The sequence below is a fragment of the Monodon monoceros genome, unplaced genomic scaffold (assembly GCF_005190385.1).
Source record: "Monodon monoceros isolate NGI ecotype Baffin Bay Population unplaced genomic scaffold, NGI_Narwhal_1 Super_Scaffold_12, whole genome shotgun sequence".
In the NCBI taxonomy this organism is placed as follows: Eukaryota; Metazoa; Chordata; class Mammalia; order Artiodactyla; family Monodontidae; genus Monodon; species Monodon monoceros.
The window spans coordinates 66,401,897-66,421,294 of record NW_021703768.1 but is presented as its reverse complement, the minus strand read 5'-3'; the positions used below and the strand labels follow the sequence as shown (position 1 = coordinate 66,421,294).

Genomic DNA, 19,398 nt, shown 5'->3' with positions numbered 1-19,398 from the left:
AAGCTGAATTCTGAGTAATCTCTTTGGCAGGACATGCTGTTATCCGCTCTGTGAGTAGACATTCAGTGTTCAAAGCAACGAGCTCTTTGATACTTTGAAATTTTGGATTCTGTTCTATTTTTAAAAGCTACTATATCAGTATTCATCAACTGTTTGACATGGCCATTCATTTATATTCAAAAAGGCTATTCTATAATTACCCTTCCTTTCAGGAAGCCTACCAACTAAGAGAAGCCTGAATTACTGATAGCAGTTATACAGGGACCTTCCTGTTGGTTAAGAAGGAGGACTAATTAAACTAATGTGCTAAATCTCGGGCTAATAATTATGCAGAAAAGTGGTAAGAAAGCTTATTTTATCAGTTTTTAGTGGTTGTGAACCTTTAATATGAAGCTAAGAAGGCTAAAACATTCTAGAATAAGTATATTTCTTATTTGAACTTTTGGTAAGGCTGATTTAATTGTTCTCTAAATGTTATAAATTTGTCAACTTCTAATAGAAATAACTATAATTTTAAAATACTGGTTATTCATTAAAATAATTTTAAATAATATTAAAAATAATTAATGACACGTTAAAATAAGTCCTCTTGTGGTGGCTAAGTAGGAGCCAATTAACCATATCTTTTCAAAATGCTTCACATAAAGATACTATTTCTATAAAATAAACCCAATTTTTCCCTAAATATTCACATGCATTTTGAATTCTGTTAAGACTAAGGAGTGCTTTGTAATAATTGCCAAAATTCTTAGAACATTCATATAAATTTAAAAATTGTTTTCACATAATTCTACTTTTATTGCAGTATCAAAATGGTTATGAAACAATACAAAAATCTGCATAACCCTAAGTTATTTCTTAGGTTAGATCAGCTATTGTTGGGGCAAATGAAAGGCCACTTGCATGCACTGCTGCTTAGTGGCCTTTTGTCACTAAAATGCTATACCAATTACACTTGTATCTCTGTATATTTTGGTGAGGTTCTGTTATTCAGTGGACCTAGCTCAACTTGAAGTTTCTCCACAGCGATGGACCTCAGGTATTACCTTGAATTGTAACTAAAGAAACAGAGGATTTCCTGTAGAGAAGGTTGTTTAATAATATCTATAATAACCCAATATGTTTCCATTGAATTAAAAAACAAAAACAACTTTGGAGGTAGGAGGAGTCCAGACTAACCAGGAAATCCTTAAAGCCACAAGGAGTTAATACCAACTAGATGAGAATGAAAGTGACCCATCCTCCTTTGTAATCCAGGAATTGAGCTATAAATAGGGAACACAGCAACTAGTTTATCTATTATAATCTTAATCTGAAACAAAGTGAATATCTATGAACTCTAGGGCTTTAGTATTCAGTCACAGTTTAGGAAATAAAGTCTGTAAAACAAGTGCTACCTCTCTAGAAATTCTGGAAATTAAGACATAGAGAAAGCAAATCTTACTAGAGAATAACATAAAATGTAGTCGCGGGGTGGTATCGACTGTGATGTTCAAGTTTTAGAATACTTCAGAGATCTACTTTTAGCTAATAAACTGTTAGTGAATACTTTAAAGGTTTTTCTTAAACCTTTAAATATGGTGTAGTACATATGAACATGATGTCACTTATTGGATTGAACTACTTGTCATTAGTTATTTCCTCAACAATCCTAACGATGAGGGAAATTTTAAAACTTTGGAGGAAAAAAGTAATAAAACAGATTGCTTATTCATAAAAAATGTTACCTATCAGTTTCCTACAAACTACAATATCCCTTCCCTACTTCTGGGTATATGCATAAAAATTGTTTACTGGTTCCACAATATTCATTCAAATCTTTTACTTGAATGAATATTGTGGAACCACTAAATGATTCTGGGCTCACTAAACCTCTTCATCATGCAGGAATGAGGTAATAATGTAAACAACTTATGAGGAAATCTGGTGATTTTAATAATTAATGATGAAAATATATTTATATAATAAAAATTATTATCAAGTTACAGATCTAGCCATTTAAAGAAATGGCTTTCTGAAAGATAAATGTATTAAATCCCATCGATTTGTTTTCCTCTAGTTTTTATTGTACAGAAAGCACACATGAACCCACAGTATCTAAAATAAATTCATGTATTTACTTGTACTCTAAGAAGTTATTGTCAAGACAGCAGAATAAGGAAGCAATTCTCACTGCTATACCCCAAACACATAGTAGTAATATATAAAATACCAAAAGACTAAACTGTGATTAAAAAAAAAAAATCTCATGGACTAAGAATATATTTTGTCACCATAAAAGAATAGATTATGGAATCTGCTAAATTATGAGGCTGATTTTGTTGTTTAACATATATTTTTCCTCAGATCTATGGAATCTAGTGCTTAATGCAAAATTAAGCATTTTAGATCTAAGATTCACTTTTTTTTCCTTTAGCAAACCAGTTTCATGAACACTTCTTGCTGAAGCAGAGAGAAAAGAATAGTTAAAACTTCTAATAAAAATGCTCTTAATTCTTGACATAGAAAACTTGCCAAAAGCAAGTTAAATGCAAAAAAAATAGAATCAGAGACCTATGGTCAAATATGTTGTGAACTAGATATGAGTTAAAGAAAAAATTCCATGTAAAATATAGAAAAAATACGCAATGACTTAAACATTTTTGAAGAGAAATTTTGCCAAATTTAAAAGAGTACAATTATAACGTAAAGCTTTGCTTAAAAGAGACAACACATAAAGGACCCCATTCTCATATACCCATGTTTAACCGTATACTTTCTCTTCAAAAATAATTTTCATCTACATCAAAGTTTCGTGAGATACTCTGAATAGGGAACAAAATCAAAGGCCATTGTGTTTAATAAAAATTCAGAATGTTCAAATTGGAAAGAGTACAGATTCTCTTTCTTTGTGAGCTTTCAATTACATCTGATTATTTTAAAAAAGGATTTCATTTTAAATGGGCCACAAATGTAAACCAAGCATAGCCTCCAAATGAAATTTTACTCTCATGTACAAAATGAGAGTCTGTGTATGACTGACCCAATTCAAATCTAATTAGAATCAGATTAATCAATCAACTAATTTAATCAACAACAGAACGTTTCCATGAATGTAATTAGACACTTTCCTGTGTCTTTGTTCATTTATTCTACCTTCTTTCCTGTCATTAGGGGAAGTGCCCATGCTCCTAGCTAAATGAATCCTGCCGTTTGTGCATCTGATCCCATCTTATCTACTTAGAGACAGTATTCTAGCAATTCTTACCTCTGTCTACTGCCTGGACATTTTTTTCTCTCTCTCCTTATATACTCCCATCAGTATGCAAACATGGCAGTATTTCTCTCATCTAAGAGAAAAAAAAACCCTCTTGACCTCACTTCCCCATCGAGCTCTTGACCTGGGTCTTTCCTTTTCTTTTCTTTACAGTAAAACTTGTTAAAAGCATTGCTTATATTTGCTATCTCTTCTCCAATTCTCTCTTCTCATTCCTTTTGAGGCTCCTATTCTATTCCCCACCATTCCACTGAAAATGTTTTATTAAGAGCCCCAATAACATTTATATTGCTAAATACAGCAGTCAGTGCTCATCCTCATCTTCCTTGACCAATGTGCAGCATTCAACTCAGCTGATCACAGTCTCCTTCTCGAAACACTTTGTCGGCTTGGCTTTCAGGATACCACACCTACAATATTTGCTGCTCCCTCAGTCTTCTGCGTTGGTCTCCTCATCTTCCTAACCTCTGCGCACTCAAGTGTATCAGGGCTGAGTCCCTGGACCACTGCTCTTTTCGGTCTTCTCAAACTCCCTTGAGATCTCAGCCAGCTCTAAATACCATCTTATTTGTCAGCAGGAGCCCTCCCCCAAAGTCCCAATTTGTATATCCATCTCTCTACTCAATATCTCAGAATTAATGTTTCCAAAACTGAGTTCCAGCCCTTCCCCTCGCAGTCTCCCCCACCTTGCTAAGTCAACTGCATCTTTCAACAGTTCATTCCAAAAAGCTTACCATCACCGCTGTCTTTCTCTGATGACCCATACCTACTTCATCAGCAAATCCTGCTGCCTCTAAACATTTCTAGAATCTGCACTTTGTTTACCACCTTCACTACTTTCACTCTCGTCTAAGGCCATCTCATCCTTCACTCACTGTTGAACTAGCTTTCTGTCTATCTTCTGCACTTATCATCCTATATTCTCAACACAACAGATTAATCCTGTTAAAACTTAAATCACATCATGCCGCTTGACTAGTTAAAATTCTGTAACAGTTTCCAGTATCACTCAAATTGAAAACTGAAATCCATACAATGGCCTAGAAGACCTTATACATTATCTGGCCTCTTTGACCTCATCTCCTAATACTCCCTATCTTCATCTTTCCACTTTATGCATACTGCTCTCCATGCTATTGCTTGAACACATCAGGCAAACTTCCACATCAGGGCATTTGTACTTAACTGCTTTTTCTGCTTTCCCACAGGTAGACTTACACCTTTTCACCAAGGACTTTTCTGGTGCCTTAGCTAAAATCACAACCCTCATCCCTATTCCCACCCTGACATTTTTTATCATCCTTCCCTGGTTTATTTTGCTCCTCAGCATTTATCACTAACATACTTTAATTTACTCATCTTGTTATTGTCTGTTTCCCTGGCTAGAATTTAAACTCCACGAAAGAGGAAATTTTTGTGTTTTGCTCTCTACTGCACAGAAGAGTTCCTGGTACATATTTGACATGAAGACATATCTTGCTTATCGTTTATGCAACTTTGTTTAATGAGGAATAGTATACCTTGATGTACGTGTGTGTGTATGTATATACATGTGCATGCTTGCTTGTTTTGTTGTTGCCAACGAGTTGCTGGATTTCATAATAAATATTAATTTTTAACATTAAGTAGTTGAGGTTTTAGACTAAAAACCCTAAAGAATGTGTGTAGAAAAAATTATTTTTAGAACATTTTTCTTTAAGGTTTATTATCATAATAAGTAATAAATAATAAGCCCAAGTGAGATGTTCAACAAAGGAAATAAATGTATTTACTTTACCTGGACTTAACACAGAGGGATTAGGTGGGATTTCACTTTCCTCATCAGTACTTTCATCATAGATTGCATCTCTGTCAGTAGTCATTTCAGAACATGTTGGAGTTTCCCTAGAAACAGAGAGAGGCAGACTTATAAATTATTGGTTCATTCCTGGCTAGGTATCAAATTCACCAGTAAGTAATTATAGAAAATATCCCTGGAAAAACATTATAATTAAACAAATATATATTGAAATATATATAATTAAGATGAAAGCACTTTAAAGACTATATGTTAACTCTCTTAAGAACAAGTTTCTCTTTTACCTTATATAAATGTGGTTTAGTGCTCACTATAATTAATTCTTGAGTCAGTTTATTATCATTTATTATTTATCTATCAAATCACAGTACTATTCTTCTAAATTACCTTCTGTGGGTCACAGAGTAATCAGTATTTTACTGATCTCAAAGCAGTTCTGCCTTTCATTTGGTCTCCCCAAAACTCTGAGATGGGTACCTTTATTCTTATTATGAAGATATCCAAGTAAGGCACAGAGAGTTTAAGGATTGTCCAAGCCATACCACAGTCATAAGTCACCTATGATTCTTCCTTAAAAATCAAGTACATATTCACACTTAGAGTCACTTGATTCTAAAATTAAGCATTGCTTAGACATCGAGATCACAAACGTGTGCCCAACTCTATGGTTCTGCAGAAGATGAAAGCTTTTAATTAATATATTTCTTAGTGATGCCTAAGAATTAAACTAATATTATTTAGGTAAATCTCATGCCAGTTTTATGATTTAAGTCTAGGTGTGACAGTTGGGCAGGCATGGAGAGATCATGTTGAGTATTCTCCAGTCCACTGCATCTAACAACCAGAGCATCCAACCCCAGACTATCAAATGATCTCATATTACTAAAAAGTTGGCATCTAACTTTCATTAAGTTTGGGAAGAAATTGCACTAAAATGTCTGCATCTGCCATCCCAAAACAGAAAGGTCAAAATACCTTTTATGCTCGATGTTCTTTTCCAGTTCTTGAACTTCATTTAACAATTTATTTAAGCTTCTGATCTTTGCTTTCTTCTCATTCAGCACCAGAATGAACCGTTTATAAAGATCAGTCTCCAAAGCTTCCTTAGCACTCACACATTTTTCAAATCTAAAATATAAACAAACAAGTAAATAAATCATGCAGGTTTTGTTTTAGCATTATTCAATCTAATACTGAAGACAATTTCAAGAAAATTTTTCAAGAAGAATACAATTAAAACCATTTAAACATGTTTTCATTGATTTAAAGTTTTATATAGGTAAACAAATAATTAGAACTTATTGTTCATTAGCGTTTGTAGTTTACATACTGAGAAAAGGATAGAAATTGGAAACTGACAGCAAAAAAGCTTTTAAAACATCTAAATGCCTAAATGTAACAACTTATTCACATCTATGGTTTATTTCCAAAAGCACATATTTGTGGGAGAAATTTCAAACAAGAGTAACTATAGCCTATGTTTCTTGTACTTTGTTAATATTACTATAATAGCAACCATGATCTTGTTTTGTGATTAAGTGATTTACTTAATCAGTTCTCCCCACATAGATTATGAACTGCTCCACAACAGGGACATGACATACCCAGTTGTATCTTATAACCCAGCAAACACACACACACACATACATATATTTATCCAACTTGAAATTTCCAAGATTAATGAAACAGCAAATGTGAAACACTATATATTTTAAATTTTAGATATGTAAGACAAAACATAAAATTCTCTGTCATTTATAATTCTTCCTACAATGTTCAAATGAGCTAACAAGAGACTGTACTAATTTTAATCTCTCAGATATATATAAAATAAAGAAGGCAAACTAGCAGAGGTTGTATATACTTGATATGTGCATACACACACACCATGAATAAACCTCTATTTTAAAGATTCAAATATAAATTATTTCATGTAATATATTCTTTTAAAAGGAGTTTAGCTCTGCCTGGTTTTCTTTTTACCATACTGTTAATTATACTTGTTGTTCTATACAGGTATTCTAGTATTTTCATTATATATATTATTTAAGTATATATATTTTTCAGTGAAATAGAAACAAAAATGTCAAAATTTGATATACATGTCCTTATACTTTCAAGAGACCACCTAGCTAGAAATGCAAAGAATTAGGGCCTCTCATGGGATGAAAGGGAACATAGGGCATTATATTTTCTGGGACCAATTACAGCAGTCTTATAGTAGTCATTGCCAAGGCTGTGAACTCCGTAAGGGCAGAGAGCATGTATGTTTTATTGGCTGCTTTATCCTCTGTGCCTAGCATAGTGTTTGGCATTCAACAGATGTTGAATAGCTATTTATCAGATAAATGAATGAAGTGAGCAAGTTAATATGGACATCTTATGAAGAAATGTAAAACCAGTGATTCTGAATATTATATTTTTCACTCCTTTAATAGCTATTCACTATTGTAACAGTAATATTTTTCATCTTCTTCAAGCTTCTAAAAAATTGTGATATTTAAGTGATGCACATAATGGTACAGCTAAAAGAGTTTAGGAATAGAAAGGAAGAAAATAAATGAAAGAGCGTAGGGATGCTTAATGCTTATGTTTTGTAAAGAGGGAATCAATTACATTGCCTAAAAGACTAATGGATTTAAAAATAAATAAATGTGACCAAAAGATGCATGAAAGTAAAATTAAAATGAAACCTGGGATGTGGGTCAGGGGAGAAAAACAAGACCAGGGGAAGTGATCAAAATTCCTCATCTTATAGCAGGGAGCACACAAGTAAATCTTAAATTTCAGAACATTAAGAAGTAGAGTGAATAAGTATATGTAGCAAATCACCAAAAGAATGAAAATAAAAATTCTAAAAATTAATTACCTCCAAGGGTAGGCTAAGGATAGAGGATTTTTAATTTCATACTCATCTGTACTTGATGAACATTTTACACAGGCTTAACTTTAATTTAAAAAATTGTTTATCCACTTGCAAAAAAACCTGTGATAAATATTAATATAGCAGTACCTCTATCATCAAGCAAAGCTCTCTGAGAAAGAAGTACTCCAAAAGGTGTGGGGAAAAAAATAGAGCCAAAGTTGAGGAGAAGCTGCCAATATTGATGGCTTATTTTAAGCTGGGATATGTTACTGGATTTATATTTCAGATGCAAAGTGTTTGTTAACATTATATTCTTATTTTCTTGTACTATTTTCCAATGTAACACAAGTTTAAAAGATAACTAGAGGGCTTCCCTGGTGACGCAGTGGTTGAGAGTCCGCCTGCCGATGCAGGGGACGCAGGTTCGTGCCCCGGTCCGGGAGGATCCCGCATGCCGCGGAGCGGCTGGGCCCGTGGGCCGTGGCCGCTGGGCCTGTGCGTCCGGAGCCTGTGCTCCGCGGCGGGAGAGGCCACGGCAGTGAGAGGCCCGCGTACCGCCAAAAAAAAAAAAAAAAGATAACTAGAACATACACCTGAGTGTACAATAATAAAATACTTTAAACATATACAAAGTAAAAATCAGTTATAAAAATTTACAATAAAAATCTTGTATAATAATTCAATATGTAAATCCATAACTATAGTAACCAATTAGTAACTTATCTGATTTAAAGGCATATTTAATTTCCATATAAATCACTTCAATAATTCTTGATTGAAAGATTATGTGTACTTATCAACTATCAAGCAAATTTCCAAACCTTTATTAAAATTAACATTTGGTATAACTCATGAATTAGAAATAGATATCAAAATGAAATATATCTTTTTTGTCTAAAGAATATTATTAATCTAAATAGATAGTGTCACGGCTACATTGTCAAAGGTAACAACATTTCTGTGATAGGAAAGCAAACTCAGTAGAATGCATGGCATTCTGTGAGTTAACCTTGCTTGGTTTTAGCAAAGCTTTAGGATTTTGTTACAACCAAACCTCTAATCATTAAACTAAATAACACTTCCTAGACAAAGCTGGGGAGTGGGGGTTGGCTAGGAAATAGTATTATTGTGAATAGTTTCAGGATATGAATTTACTTTTATTATTAATGATTAACAAATTCAGAGAACTCTATCTTTTTATTTAATATTCAGCAACTAACAGGTACATACCATCCTCCCATCACATTTGTAATGCTATTCCTCCCTTACAGCATTATGATGTTACTATGCCTTCCATATTATTGATACTTGCCTCCTGCCAACCCTCCACGTCAAGAACTGAACAGGTATTAGTAAGTGAGACATACGGGATTCATTGCTAAGTTTAGCAATACTAAAGGAGAACTCACATACAACCAGATCAGACCACAGCTAGTCCAAGGATCATCTCCAAAGCAAAGCTCAAACCTGATGAAACCATAAATAACATCAAACAGGAAAGGCCTAATGATGCTTTATCCTTTTAACAGTGACTGGGACAACAGAACAATAAAGTTTAATTAGCAGCCTAGGACTGAGGTATCTAGGAACTCAGACCAAAGGATAGTACTTAAAAAAAAAAAAAAAAAAAAACTAAAAGAGTAAAAACTAAATATGGAAAACACTGAATATTCAAATAAAATATTTCTGGATGGGAAAACAAAGAATTTAAGAATAAATGTCAAAAAAAACAACAAAAATGAGAGCAGAAACAAGGTAATTTCATGGAGAAATAACATCCAAAATAAAAGAGTAAATGATAACCCAAAATAAAACAATAGATATGTAAATGTGAACACGTGGTACTTAGAAACAGTGCAGTAATCCTTGTATTTACAGCTCTGATCAAATTTATATCCAGGTCAGGGTTGTGCAGCAAAAGAAAATCTACACAGAGTTCAGAGGACAAAGAATGCTAAAAAGAAATGGAAACGCAAGCAGTGATAAAGAGATTTAATAAGCCTCTAAGAACTGAAGAAGATGGTAAACAGCTGTTCCTCATCCTTTCTGATGACAGAACAAGAGGAAATGGCCTTCAGTACACCATGAAGGACTCAGATTACCAATAGATGGAAGGAAGAATTTTCTGCCTGTGACTGTTCTTAAACAATGTAATGGGCTACCAAGGGGAGTTGACGATATCTCTTGAGGTCTTTAAAAATTGGACTAAATTCATCTGGCTATAATGTGATCCTAGCTTGAAGGCAGAGAGATGAAGTAGAAGAGCTTTCAAGGTCTCTTCTATCCTAATGATTCCATGAGTGTCAACCCAATTCAAAATGCTGAAAACTGCCTTCAATTATAGGTTTAATAACTATAACTCAGAGTAAAGCTAGAGAGTTTCTAACTTGATGTCTGAGTGCAAACAAAAGACCTATTCAGTAACGTGGAACTTGAGAGTTGTTATTTGAAACTAAATAGGAAAAACCAGTGAAATAAATATAGCTAATGACCTAAGGATTTACATACAATATTTCTAATGTCTTCTCCTTTATCTAAACTATACAGAATTAAATTAATCCAGTAATGTCACTTGTTTAAAATGGAGCTAAGACTGCAATTATTAAATAGCAAATAAAAGAATAACAGCAAATATATATGTTAAAAGTCTACACGTGAAAGCTCATTTTTTTACTCTTACTGTAATTCCTCACTCCTTACTCAAACCTTATTTATTCTCCACTGTCATCCCAAATGGAAACAGCTTTAGATTTGGCTCTGATTATAATAATGATACATATTTAAATACAAAAATATATGCAAAAAGTACTCCCAAGAAGTAAAGGAAAATTTAATTCACAATTCCAGACACCACTATTATCATTTAATTTTCTCTTTCTAGATACTCCCTATCTGAAGACATATTTTACAAAAAAAAATGAGATACTCTTCATATTTTTGGAAATTCACATTTTGCCTCAACACATCATAAACATTTTCCATGGTATAAGCACCATGTATATGATTGCTTTTTGCTCATATAATATCCTATCGTGTATTAAATATATTTCAGACCTATCTACCATAGCTTTTAAGGGAATTCTCAGCACCTATTTTGTGACCCACACCCCCACTCTCCCAGGCACACATAGTCTTGAAAAACGATAAGGAAGAAATGATTGGATCATGAATGGATACTGATATAAGACTAATCAGAAGCAGCACAGGAAACTGAACTGTGACCAGGCCTAATGAGAAGACCTCAACTCTACTATCTATGTGGTCAGTTACCTAACTCAGTATGTTTGTATCCTACTTCTAATCTCTCTAAAGACTCTTGATCAGTACTACTGCCTTATGGAAGCAGGAGCTGTAAATCCTTTGCTCATTTCCCAGTGTACTAAGGCTCTGGAGAGGGAACACTTCAGGAAATACTGCTTGGCCATGACCAAGGTGTATTTACAGCTCTTTAAAATGGCCACTTTCTCTGTGATAGGAAAGAAAACCAAATTTGGAAAATAGATAAATCTACTAATCCAACATCTAGAATACAACCAAGAGCCTAGAATTCTCTGGAGTGGACTTTGTTTCCTCTGTTTGAAGGGCCACTCCAAGGGCACACATCTTCAATTCCTGAAGAAGATATGTGATCCAGTATTTACAAAAAAAAAAAGAATAGCTGGAGCATAATAAGACTGGTGATAAGCTACATGGCTATGCTTTTGATCAAATAGGTAACTTTTTGCCACAATAACACAAAAGAATTTTCTGGGTAATTCTGAAATAGCAAATCAAGCATCCGCGGGGCACATATTATATATACCCTCATACGCTGTTTTACAGCACAAGGTATATTTGTCTCCACTGTCTCATCTTTGTTCCCTGCTGCTTTCCATCCTATGGCAGTGGTGTTGAATACTGATGAGATAATACCTCTTTCAACCTCTTGCAGACATTTTAAAGCAATTTGCTCAAGTACCAAGTACCCAGTCTGCATTTTTGTGGGCAATTTGTGAATCAAATTTCCGATCATCCTGAGGGTATTTTGAGTTTTTAATATAATGGCTTATCACGACCAGGGTACGTCTCATTTCATTTGATTTATTTTGTATATAAAATAGAAAAACACACCCAAACTACTGATATGAGCCCCAAAACATGCTTTCTAGAACAAATATTTGGTATTAATTCATAGGAACATGAATTTTAAAGAGAAAGTTAAAGAGAAACATTAAATTATTTTTCTGTATGGTTTCCTAACATTTATATAGTTTTGATTTGGTCTAATTCCTTTATATAGTTGGAGATAAAAATTAATTCAGAACTAAAAGAAAACAAGATATTTTATTAATATAATAAATGAGAGCCAAATAGAACCAAGTTTTAGGTGATAGGTGTTAAGTTGATGCCTTGCATTAATTAATAAATATAAGTAAATGTATAGAAACAATATCCTCTAGTCAACCTCATTTTCACATACATATATTGATGATGAAAAAACCCTTCACGTTTTTCATGCACTCCCCCATATACTTACTAATGTCCATAAAGAACAATCTTAGTGAGTGCCCTAAAAAGACCCTAAATTGGATAAATGTTCTTATGTTTTAGAGCAACTGGTTTGAATGAAAGATAAAAAATCTACTTTACATACTGGATGTAATAATAATAATTATTATTTTATATATTCTACATAATTATTTCAAATGCTGCAATGTATATATATACAAATGCATGCATATTATATTAATATATCTCTATAGAGATACAAATATTCACAACATATATTTTATTTCCTTCAAACATCTTTTACATAATAGAGTAATACAGACTACAGCCTGGACTAGCCTCGATTATGATATAGTTGAGAAAAATGCATAATTGAGAAGATAGGTCACTTTCTTCTTCATCGTTTAAAAGATAAGGAGCAAAATCAGGAAAATAAAGGCTTTTCAATGTCTTATCCAGTAGTAACAATTACTTCTTTTTAAAATGCTGATAGTATGAATTTTCAATCAATCAGCAAAAATAAGTCTTCATTAGGAACCAAAACACAAACTTCACCTGAAATAGATGCCATTCATAAAAAGATTCCAAATAAGGAATCAACTATGCTTATTTATATTTCATGTCTTTTTTATTCATTATTAATCTTATAATTTGAAGTCAATTAATCCTTATAAACATCAACTTCCTAAACTTTGATTAATATTAATGTGTTCTGATTCTCATTGTCCAATTACTCCTTATTGTTATTAGTTTGCCGGGGCCACCAAATACTAAGGACCTAAAAGTGTTAATGTACTCATATAATGTACAATAATGACCAATAATTTAGTTTAATCACATTAAGTAAAGGTATAATTAATGACAGATTTCATTTTAAATATATGCTAGTCTACATATATTATAAAGGTATAAATCATTAACTTATAGCTACAATGATATAAAGAGCTTAGTGTTTTTATGATACAAGCACATTATGCACACACCGTCCTTGGACATCATTCCAGTCTCTCAGAAGCCTTTCATTTTCTTTCTGTAGGTGCTCATTTTTGGCTTGGTTTTCTGCAATGGTGTCCAGGCAACGACAAATAAGTTCTCTAATGACCTCAGCTGGGTTTGCAACTTTCTCTAGGTTGAAGGAACCAAGTCTGAACTAGGATGAAAGGAAAACATGATTAGCTTTGGGAGAGAATATCAAGATTGAGTGGCCCAGTTTTAAATACACATATTTTCTTCTGAGGGGAAAAAAGTTTAAGATTTAAATATAACTCATTTACCAGATATAAATACAATGAACAAAATTACTGGGCAACTTCCTACTTTCTTACTAAAGCTTATCAGATAAATCAACATATAACCTAAGAATAATTCTTTTTAAGTGGTAAGTCATTCTCCCACCTCCTAGCAGAAAAGAAAACAACATAAATACCATATAAGCATACTACCATCTGTTTGCTACTACCTAATTTAAGTCACTATGCTCAGAATAAGAAAAGAAATTATACATGAAGACTCTTTTTTTTTGGCCATGTGGCATGCATGCAGGATCTTAGTTCCCTGACCAGGGATCAAACCCGTGCCCCCTGCAGTGGAAGTGCAGAGTCTTAACCACTGGACTGCCAGGGAAGTCCCTACATGAAGATTCTTAACTCTAGTTTCTGTTAGTACTGATGGTAAAATCAAATAACTGACAGAAGCTACCTGTGAAGAAAGAGAAAAATTTTTGTAATACCTAAGAAAAATATAGGGTTTTAAAAAACAGATAAAGGAGTAATGACTGTTACCAGGTTTATCAAAAACCAACAATTTATTACTATAAATTATAAATAATAATGTCACATGTCAAACTTGAGTACTTTTGCATAAAGATACGACATAAAAATATCTTAATTCCTCTGTTAGAGGGCACTACAAAATAAAACAGTGTAATAAAATTTTATTACAGTTAAGGAATTCTGAAAGGAACACAGGCTCTCCTCATTTGGTAAAGATACTGAAACACAATGATTTACTAATAACTATAATATCCTTACTATTAAAATTAGAATTATTGTAACTAAAATAAGCTTTTAAATGACAATTATAATTATATAGCCACCATACCTTACAATTGAAGTATAACTCAAGCATAGCACAAATACAAATTAATCTAATCATCACCAAAATGGAACTATTATATCCATTTTATAGATTAGTAAAGTGAGGTTCAGAGTAGTTATCTAATATATTGAAGGAATAAAATCAAGATCCTACTATACTATCCTGTTACACTGTTTCCTGACATAAATGAGTGTGCTAAACAAACAAGAGGAAGAATTAGGTTCAGAACCTACACATAATTCTGAAGAGAGATTTTAAAGATTAAGTAGGTGGCAAAATTGAGAGTACAAAAGGGTTTTTTTGGTTTTGTGTTGTTGTTTGTCTCCTGGATCAGTAATTTCTATTATGGCATTCACTAATAGGAATATTTCTAAAGTGTCTTGCTTGTAAAGGAGTATTTCTATAAATATGTTACATACAGATTGAGAAATATTTAATAGTGATTGACAATTCTGAGACAAATCACTGTTAGTCAATTTACAAATAAAACTAAAAGTCACTACAGTAAAAATCCAATGTTTGCAATCTGAGTGGCAATTTATAAAACATTTCAGTTAATTCCTATAATTTAGAATCATTTAGTTGTTTAACCCCACAGAGTAAACTTTTCTGGATGAATTATGTTTACCAATTTATTTTAAATTTTCAGATCGAAAACACAGGTAGGTATTTTACTTAATATTTTAGAAACCCTGTGAAAAGACTTAAACACTGACAATTCCTAGGTGTTGAAAAACATTTATATATACTTGCTTAAAATGTAAAGGAAAACAAAGGATATTTATATTCTTGTATTATAGGCACACTTCAGAGGACTGAATAGTACTGGTTTAGTCACAAAGAAATTGAGTATGTATTTGTGTATTTTTTTTTTGAAATCCGAGGAGGTCACAATGTCTTCTTAATCCTTTAATTTGTTTTATCTGTTTTATCTCACCTCTTTCTCTTTCTTAACAAAAGAATGGGAATCAGATTAAGAAAAATTGTCCTTTATTTCAATATTTCAATGAGTGCATCCAGTTGTGTAGATAGATATAAAAAACCTAAATTAGAGCTTAATTCTAATTTTAATAGTAAAATTATTATTTTAAAATAGTATAATTATTATTATTAAACCTTTACCCAAAAAAGACTTGGAAAAATTCTAAGAATTTTGAAATTATTTCAGAGTATTGGTCACATCTGATTTATTTCTCTTATACTTAGAATCAAATGGCCAAAAACATTTGCATATAAGTGCATATAATGAGTCCATTTAACAAGTATATAAGTTTAAATAGGAAAGTTTTATCTATGTAAAGAATATATAAATTGAAAGTAAATTTGAGCACTAACCTTTTAAAGCTTCTCTTATGCAAACAAACATACAAAAATTAAGATTAGCTGTAGAATATTACTTCTTTGAGTCGATACAGAACAGAAGAAAAATTAAGCTTATTTTATTTTTAGACAATAGATTACATTATCAGTAAAACATAAACCCACACTGTGATTTTGTATTCTCGCATTATCACAACTGTCAGGAAGCTTTGACTAAGATGGACATTTTTAGAAAGAAAAGAGTTTTTCATCACTTGTAAGTTTCAACAATGCCAAATGGATAATGATCCATTATCCATTTCAAAGTGTGATATTCAGGATCACACGCTGATCCTGAATACAGTAATCAGTAAAATACAAATGCACAGATAAACACAAGTGTAGCCCCCTAAGATTCTATTTTAGATGGCAAAAGAAAAAGGGAACAATTTAAAATCACTAATAACAAGAAACTTTTTTCAAAATATCATTCAAATACTTACATCCAAAATTCCAAAAGAGAATTCTTAAATTTCTTCTTGGCTATTTGGTATAGAATAAACTTAAAATGTCATTTCCTCTTAAGAGTAGGCAAGTATTTTTCAGTTTCTATTTTTTCTAATTATATTCACTAGTTTGGGGTCCTTTAACAGGCGTGAACATCTGTTATTCCAAACAATAAAAATAATCAAGAAGTATTTAAAACTCAATCCAAGAAAAATATTTTACTTGAGATATTCTGCTTATTTTGTAGAAAAATTCTGGAATGTATGAGAGAGTGAGTCTGCTGGACCATCCTGTCTGTATACACATGGTTCAGAGCCAAGGCAGGAAGCACCCTTCCACTCTCACTACCTCTGTTCCAGCCTGTCTACCTCATAGATGCAAGGGACCTCACGCCCATGTGAACTGGACTTACAGAAGGGCCTCAAATCAGGCCTAATGAATTGAGAAGCATAAAATATTTCTGTGCTCTAACTCTATATTCAGCCCATCTTTATACCATCCCTCAAATGAAGTGGCAACTTTCGAAAAGTATTGTTTTTAAAACTAGCAAATTCCAACAAAAGTTACACTGTATGTTTTTGTCAATTTAAAAATCTTTTGCTTTAGTTTTTTGTTGGACATGTAAGGCTATTAACACAGATGTTCTTTATTAGTTCTGTAATTTCAAAATAATCTGCAATATGAAATCAGGACTTCAAATGGTACACCAGAGTCAGAAACCACAAATTAAAGACATTTTGAAAGTATATCTCTTCTTTAGAGGCATGGGCAAAAATAAATTTCTCTTTTGTAGTTAGTTCTCAAGATTGTATGGAGAATTCAGTGTACACAAACCTATACTAAGCATCTCATTCAGTCTATAATCTAAGATTTTAAGCTATGTTTTTATTTTTCCATGTAAAAAAAAGTTGAAAACAATTAACTTCTTAAATACTGGTAATCATGGTAGGTTGCACTAGTTGACTCTAAACTGTCATTATTTTAGCTAGCAAAACAGATAGCATCTTTGATCTGATCTGCATTAAAAATTCTCAATTTCAGAAAACGTATCCATTTTCTTTTGCCAGGCTTTTATTCTGGATACCTATCTGTCAATTCTTTAAATCCAAGATTAAATGCCACACCCCCTTACTCATCACTTCAAAGTCCAGAACAAATTCTCTTTAACCACTTTAGCCTACATTGGTTTCTCTGTTCTTGATACTTCAGAGTTTGTCTCACACAATTTTTCACTCAGTTTCATCCTCCCTATATTTTTCTCTTGTTTCAGAAATGCAGTCTTTTCCTTTAAATTTCTAGCTCTTTGAGGTCAGAGACCCTATCTTATGTCTTCCTTAGTCTCCACAGTGTCTTATACAGTTCTAGACATATATTAAGTGCTCAATAAAGACTTGAATTTTTTTAAATTGCAATGATCCTTATTAATAAGAGAATACAATTATAATGTGGCAGGTAAAGGGAATAATTGGGACAGTGATTCTCTGAATACAAATTAAGAAATATTTTAATCTGTTTAAGGATGTAACAGTTTTATTTTATTGAATAGTATAATTTCAACCAAAAGGGCATGGTTTAAATATTACATAATAGCTCTCAATACTGTGATAATACATAAGTTTAATAAAACCTAAAAAGATACTTTTTTTTTAAAGAATGTATAAAGTTATATATGTACTCAGTTATCAGGTTCTTTGGAGTGGCCAAACAGATAAAAGAGAATATATAGTATTGGTAAAATACACTAAATAAACACTAATTCCAGGGGAATTGTTTATGGTCATTCCACGTTTCTGGGGATAGGAGGATTATCAAGGTGTGAGTTGATACTCTGCTTAGAATATATCAACTAAAGAGCTGCATTTTGATACGTTATCAAAGTAGTCTAAATAACCTTACGAAATTAATATTTGTTACTGTCCTGGGAACCAAGATGTAAAGCTAAAGGAAAAGGAGGAATAAAGATATCTTGATGTGATTCCTAGGCAATAATGGTCAGACAGGAACTCCATTCTTTTCAGTATGTGTTTTTAAATTTATTAGTATTAAAAAAAAAGTTTAGCTGTGCCTAGATATGTATACACTAAAAAAGTAAAGCCTATTCATTATAGTTTGTAATACAGGATATTTTGTCTATTGTAGACAAATACATAGTTGTAAATATACCATTGTTGTAATACATAGTTGTAAAATTCTAGTAATAAAGGAAATCAGTCAAGCTATGTAGTAAAAAAGAAACTAAACTGTATTACTTTGGCCTAGTTATGTTAATCATCAACTGTAAGTATTCTGAATCAACTATTTTTTACTAAGGTCTTAGTATCATGAACTCTTTGGTTTTGTGACCTGCTGAAATGTTATTTTAGATTTAAATAAAAAATATTACAAATGAATCTTCTAAAACAGTGACATACCTAGGTTGACAACTGGTCACATTTAACTTCCAAGGTAGCTAGAACTGAGAAAAGAATACTGATAAGGACTTTCTAAGCAGATAAGAGAGCTTTATTGTGAGACTATTAACCTCACCTTTCCAACTATTTTCTTGACCAAATTTCTTTTTTTTTTTTTTAAACATCTTTATTGGGGTATAATTGCTTTACAATGGTGTGTTAGTTTCTGCTTTATAACAAAGTGAATCAGTTATACATATACATATGTTCCCATATGTCTTCCCTCTTGCGTCTCCCTCCCTCCCACTCTCCCTATCCCACCCCTCCAGGCTGTCACAAAGCACCGAGCTAATATCCCTGTGCCTTGCGGCTGCTTCCCCCTAGCTACCTACCTTACTACGTTTGTTAGTGTGTATATGTCCATGACTCTCTCTCTCGCCCTGTCAAAGCTCACCCTTCCCCCTCCCCATATCCTCAAGTCCGTTCTCCAGTAGTTGACCAAATTTCTTAAAGCTTATTTAAAAATGTTTAAATATCTCAAGATGATTATATGATCAAACAAGGCTCTGCATATGCAGAGTTGTAGATCTGTAGATCCTATAGGTTCTTACAATTAAAATGCAATCATCTAAAAGTGAAAATACACTGAGCTCTAATTATAGGGCCAAAAATTATTAGATTTTAAGGACATGCTATA

At 32.5% G+C, this 19,398-nt stretch overlaps 1 protein-coding gene across 4 annotated transcripts in view; it reads right to left on the bottom strand.

Moving 5' to 3' along the window:
- XRCC4 (X-ray repair cross complementing 4) overlaps positions 1-19,398 on the bottom strand; it is a 268,609-nt gene that overhangs the window by 138,213 nt on the left and 110,998 nt on the right. For all 4 annotated transcript variants that reach the window (XM_029217657.1, XM_029217656.1, XM_029217658.1 and 1 more), the window contains exons 4-6: positions 13,392-13,558; positions 6,030-6,182; positions 5,034-5,140 (exon numbers count right to left, since the gene is read on the bottom strand). In XM_029217657.1, the coding sequence (XP_029073490.1) occupies positions 5,034-5,140; positions 6,030-6,182; positions 13,392-13,558 (427 nt within the window). The remainder of the gene's footprint in view (positions 1-5,033; positions 5,141-6,029; positions 6,183-13,391; positions 13,559-19,398) is intronic.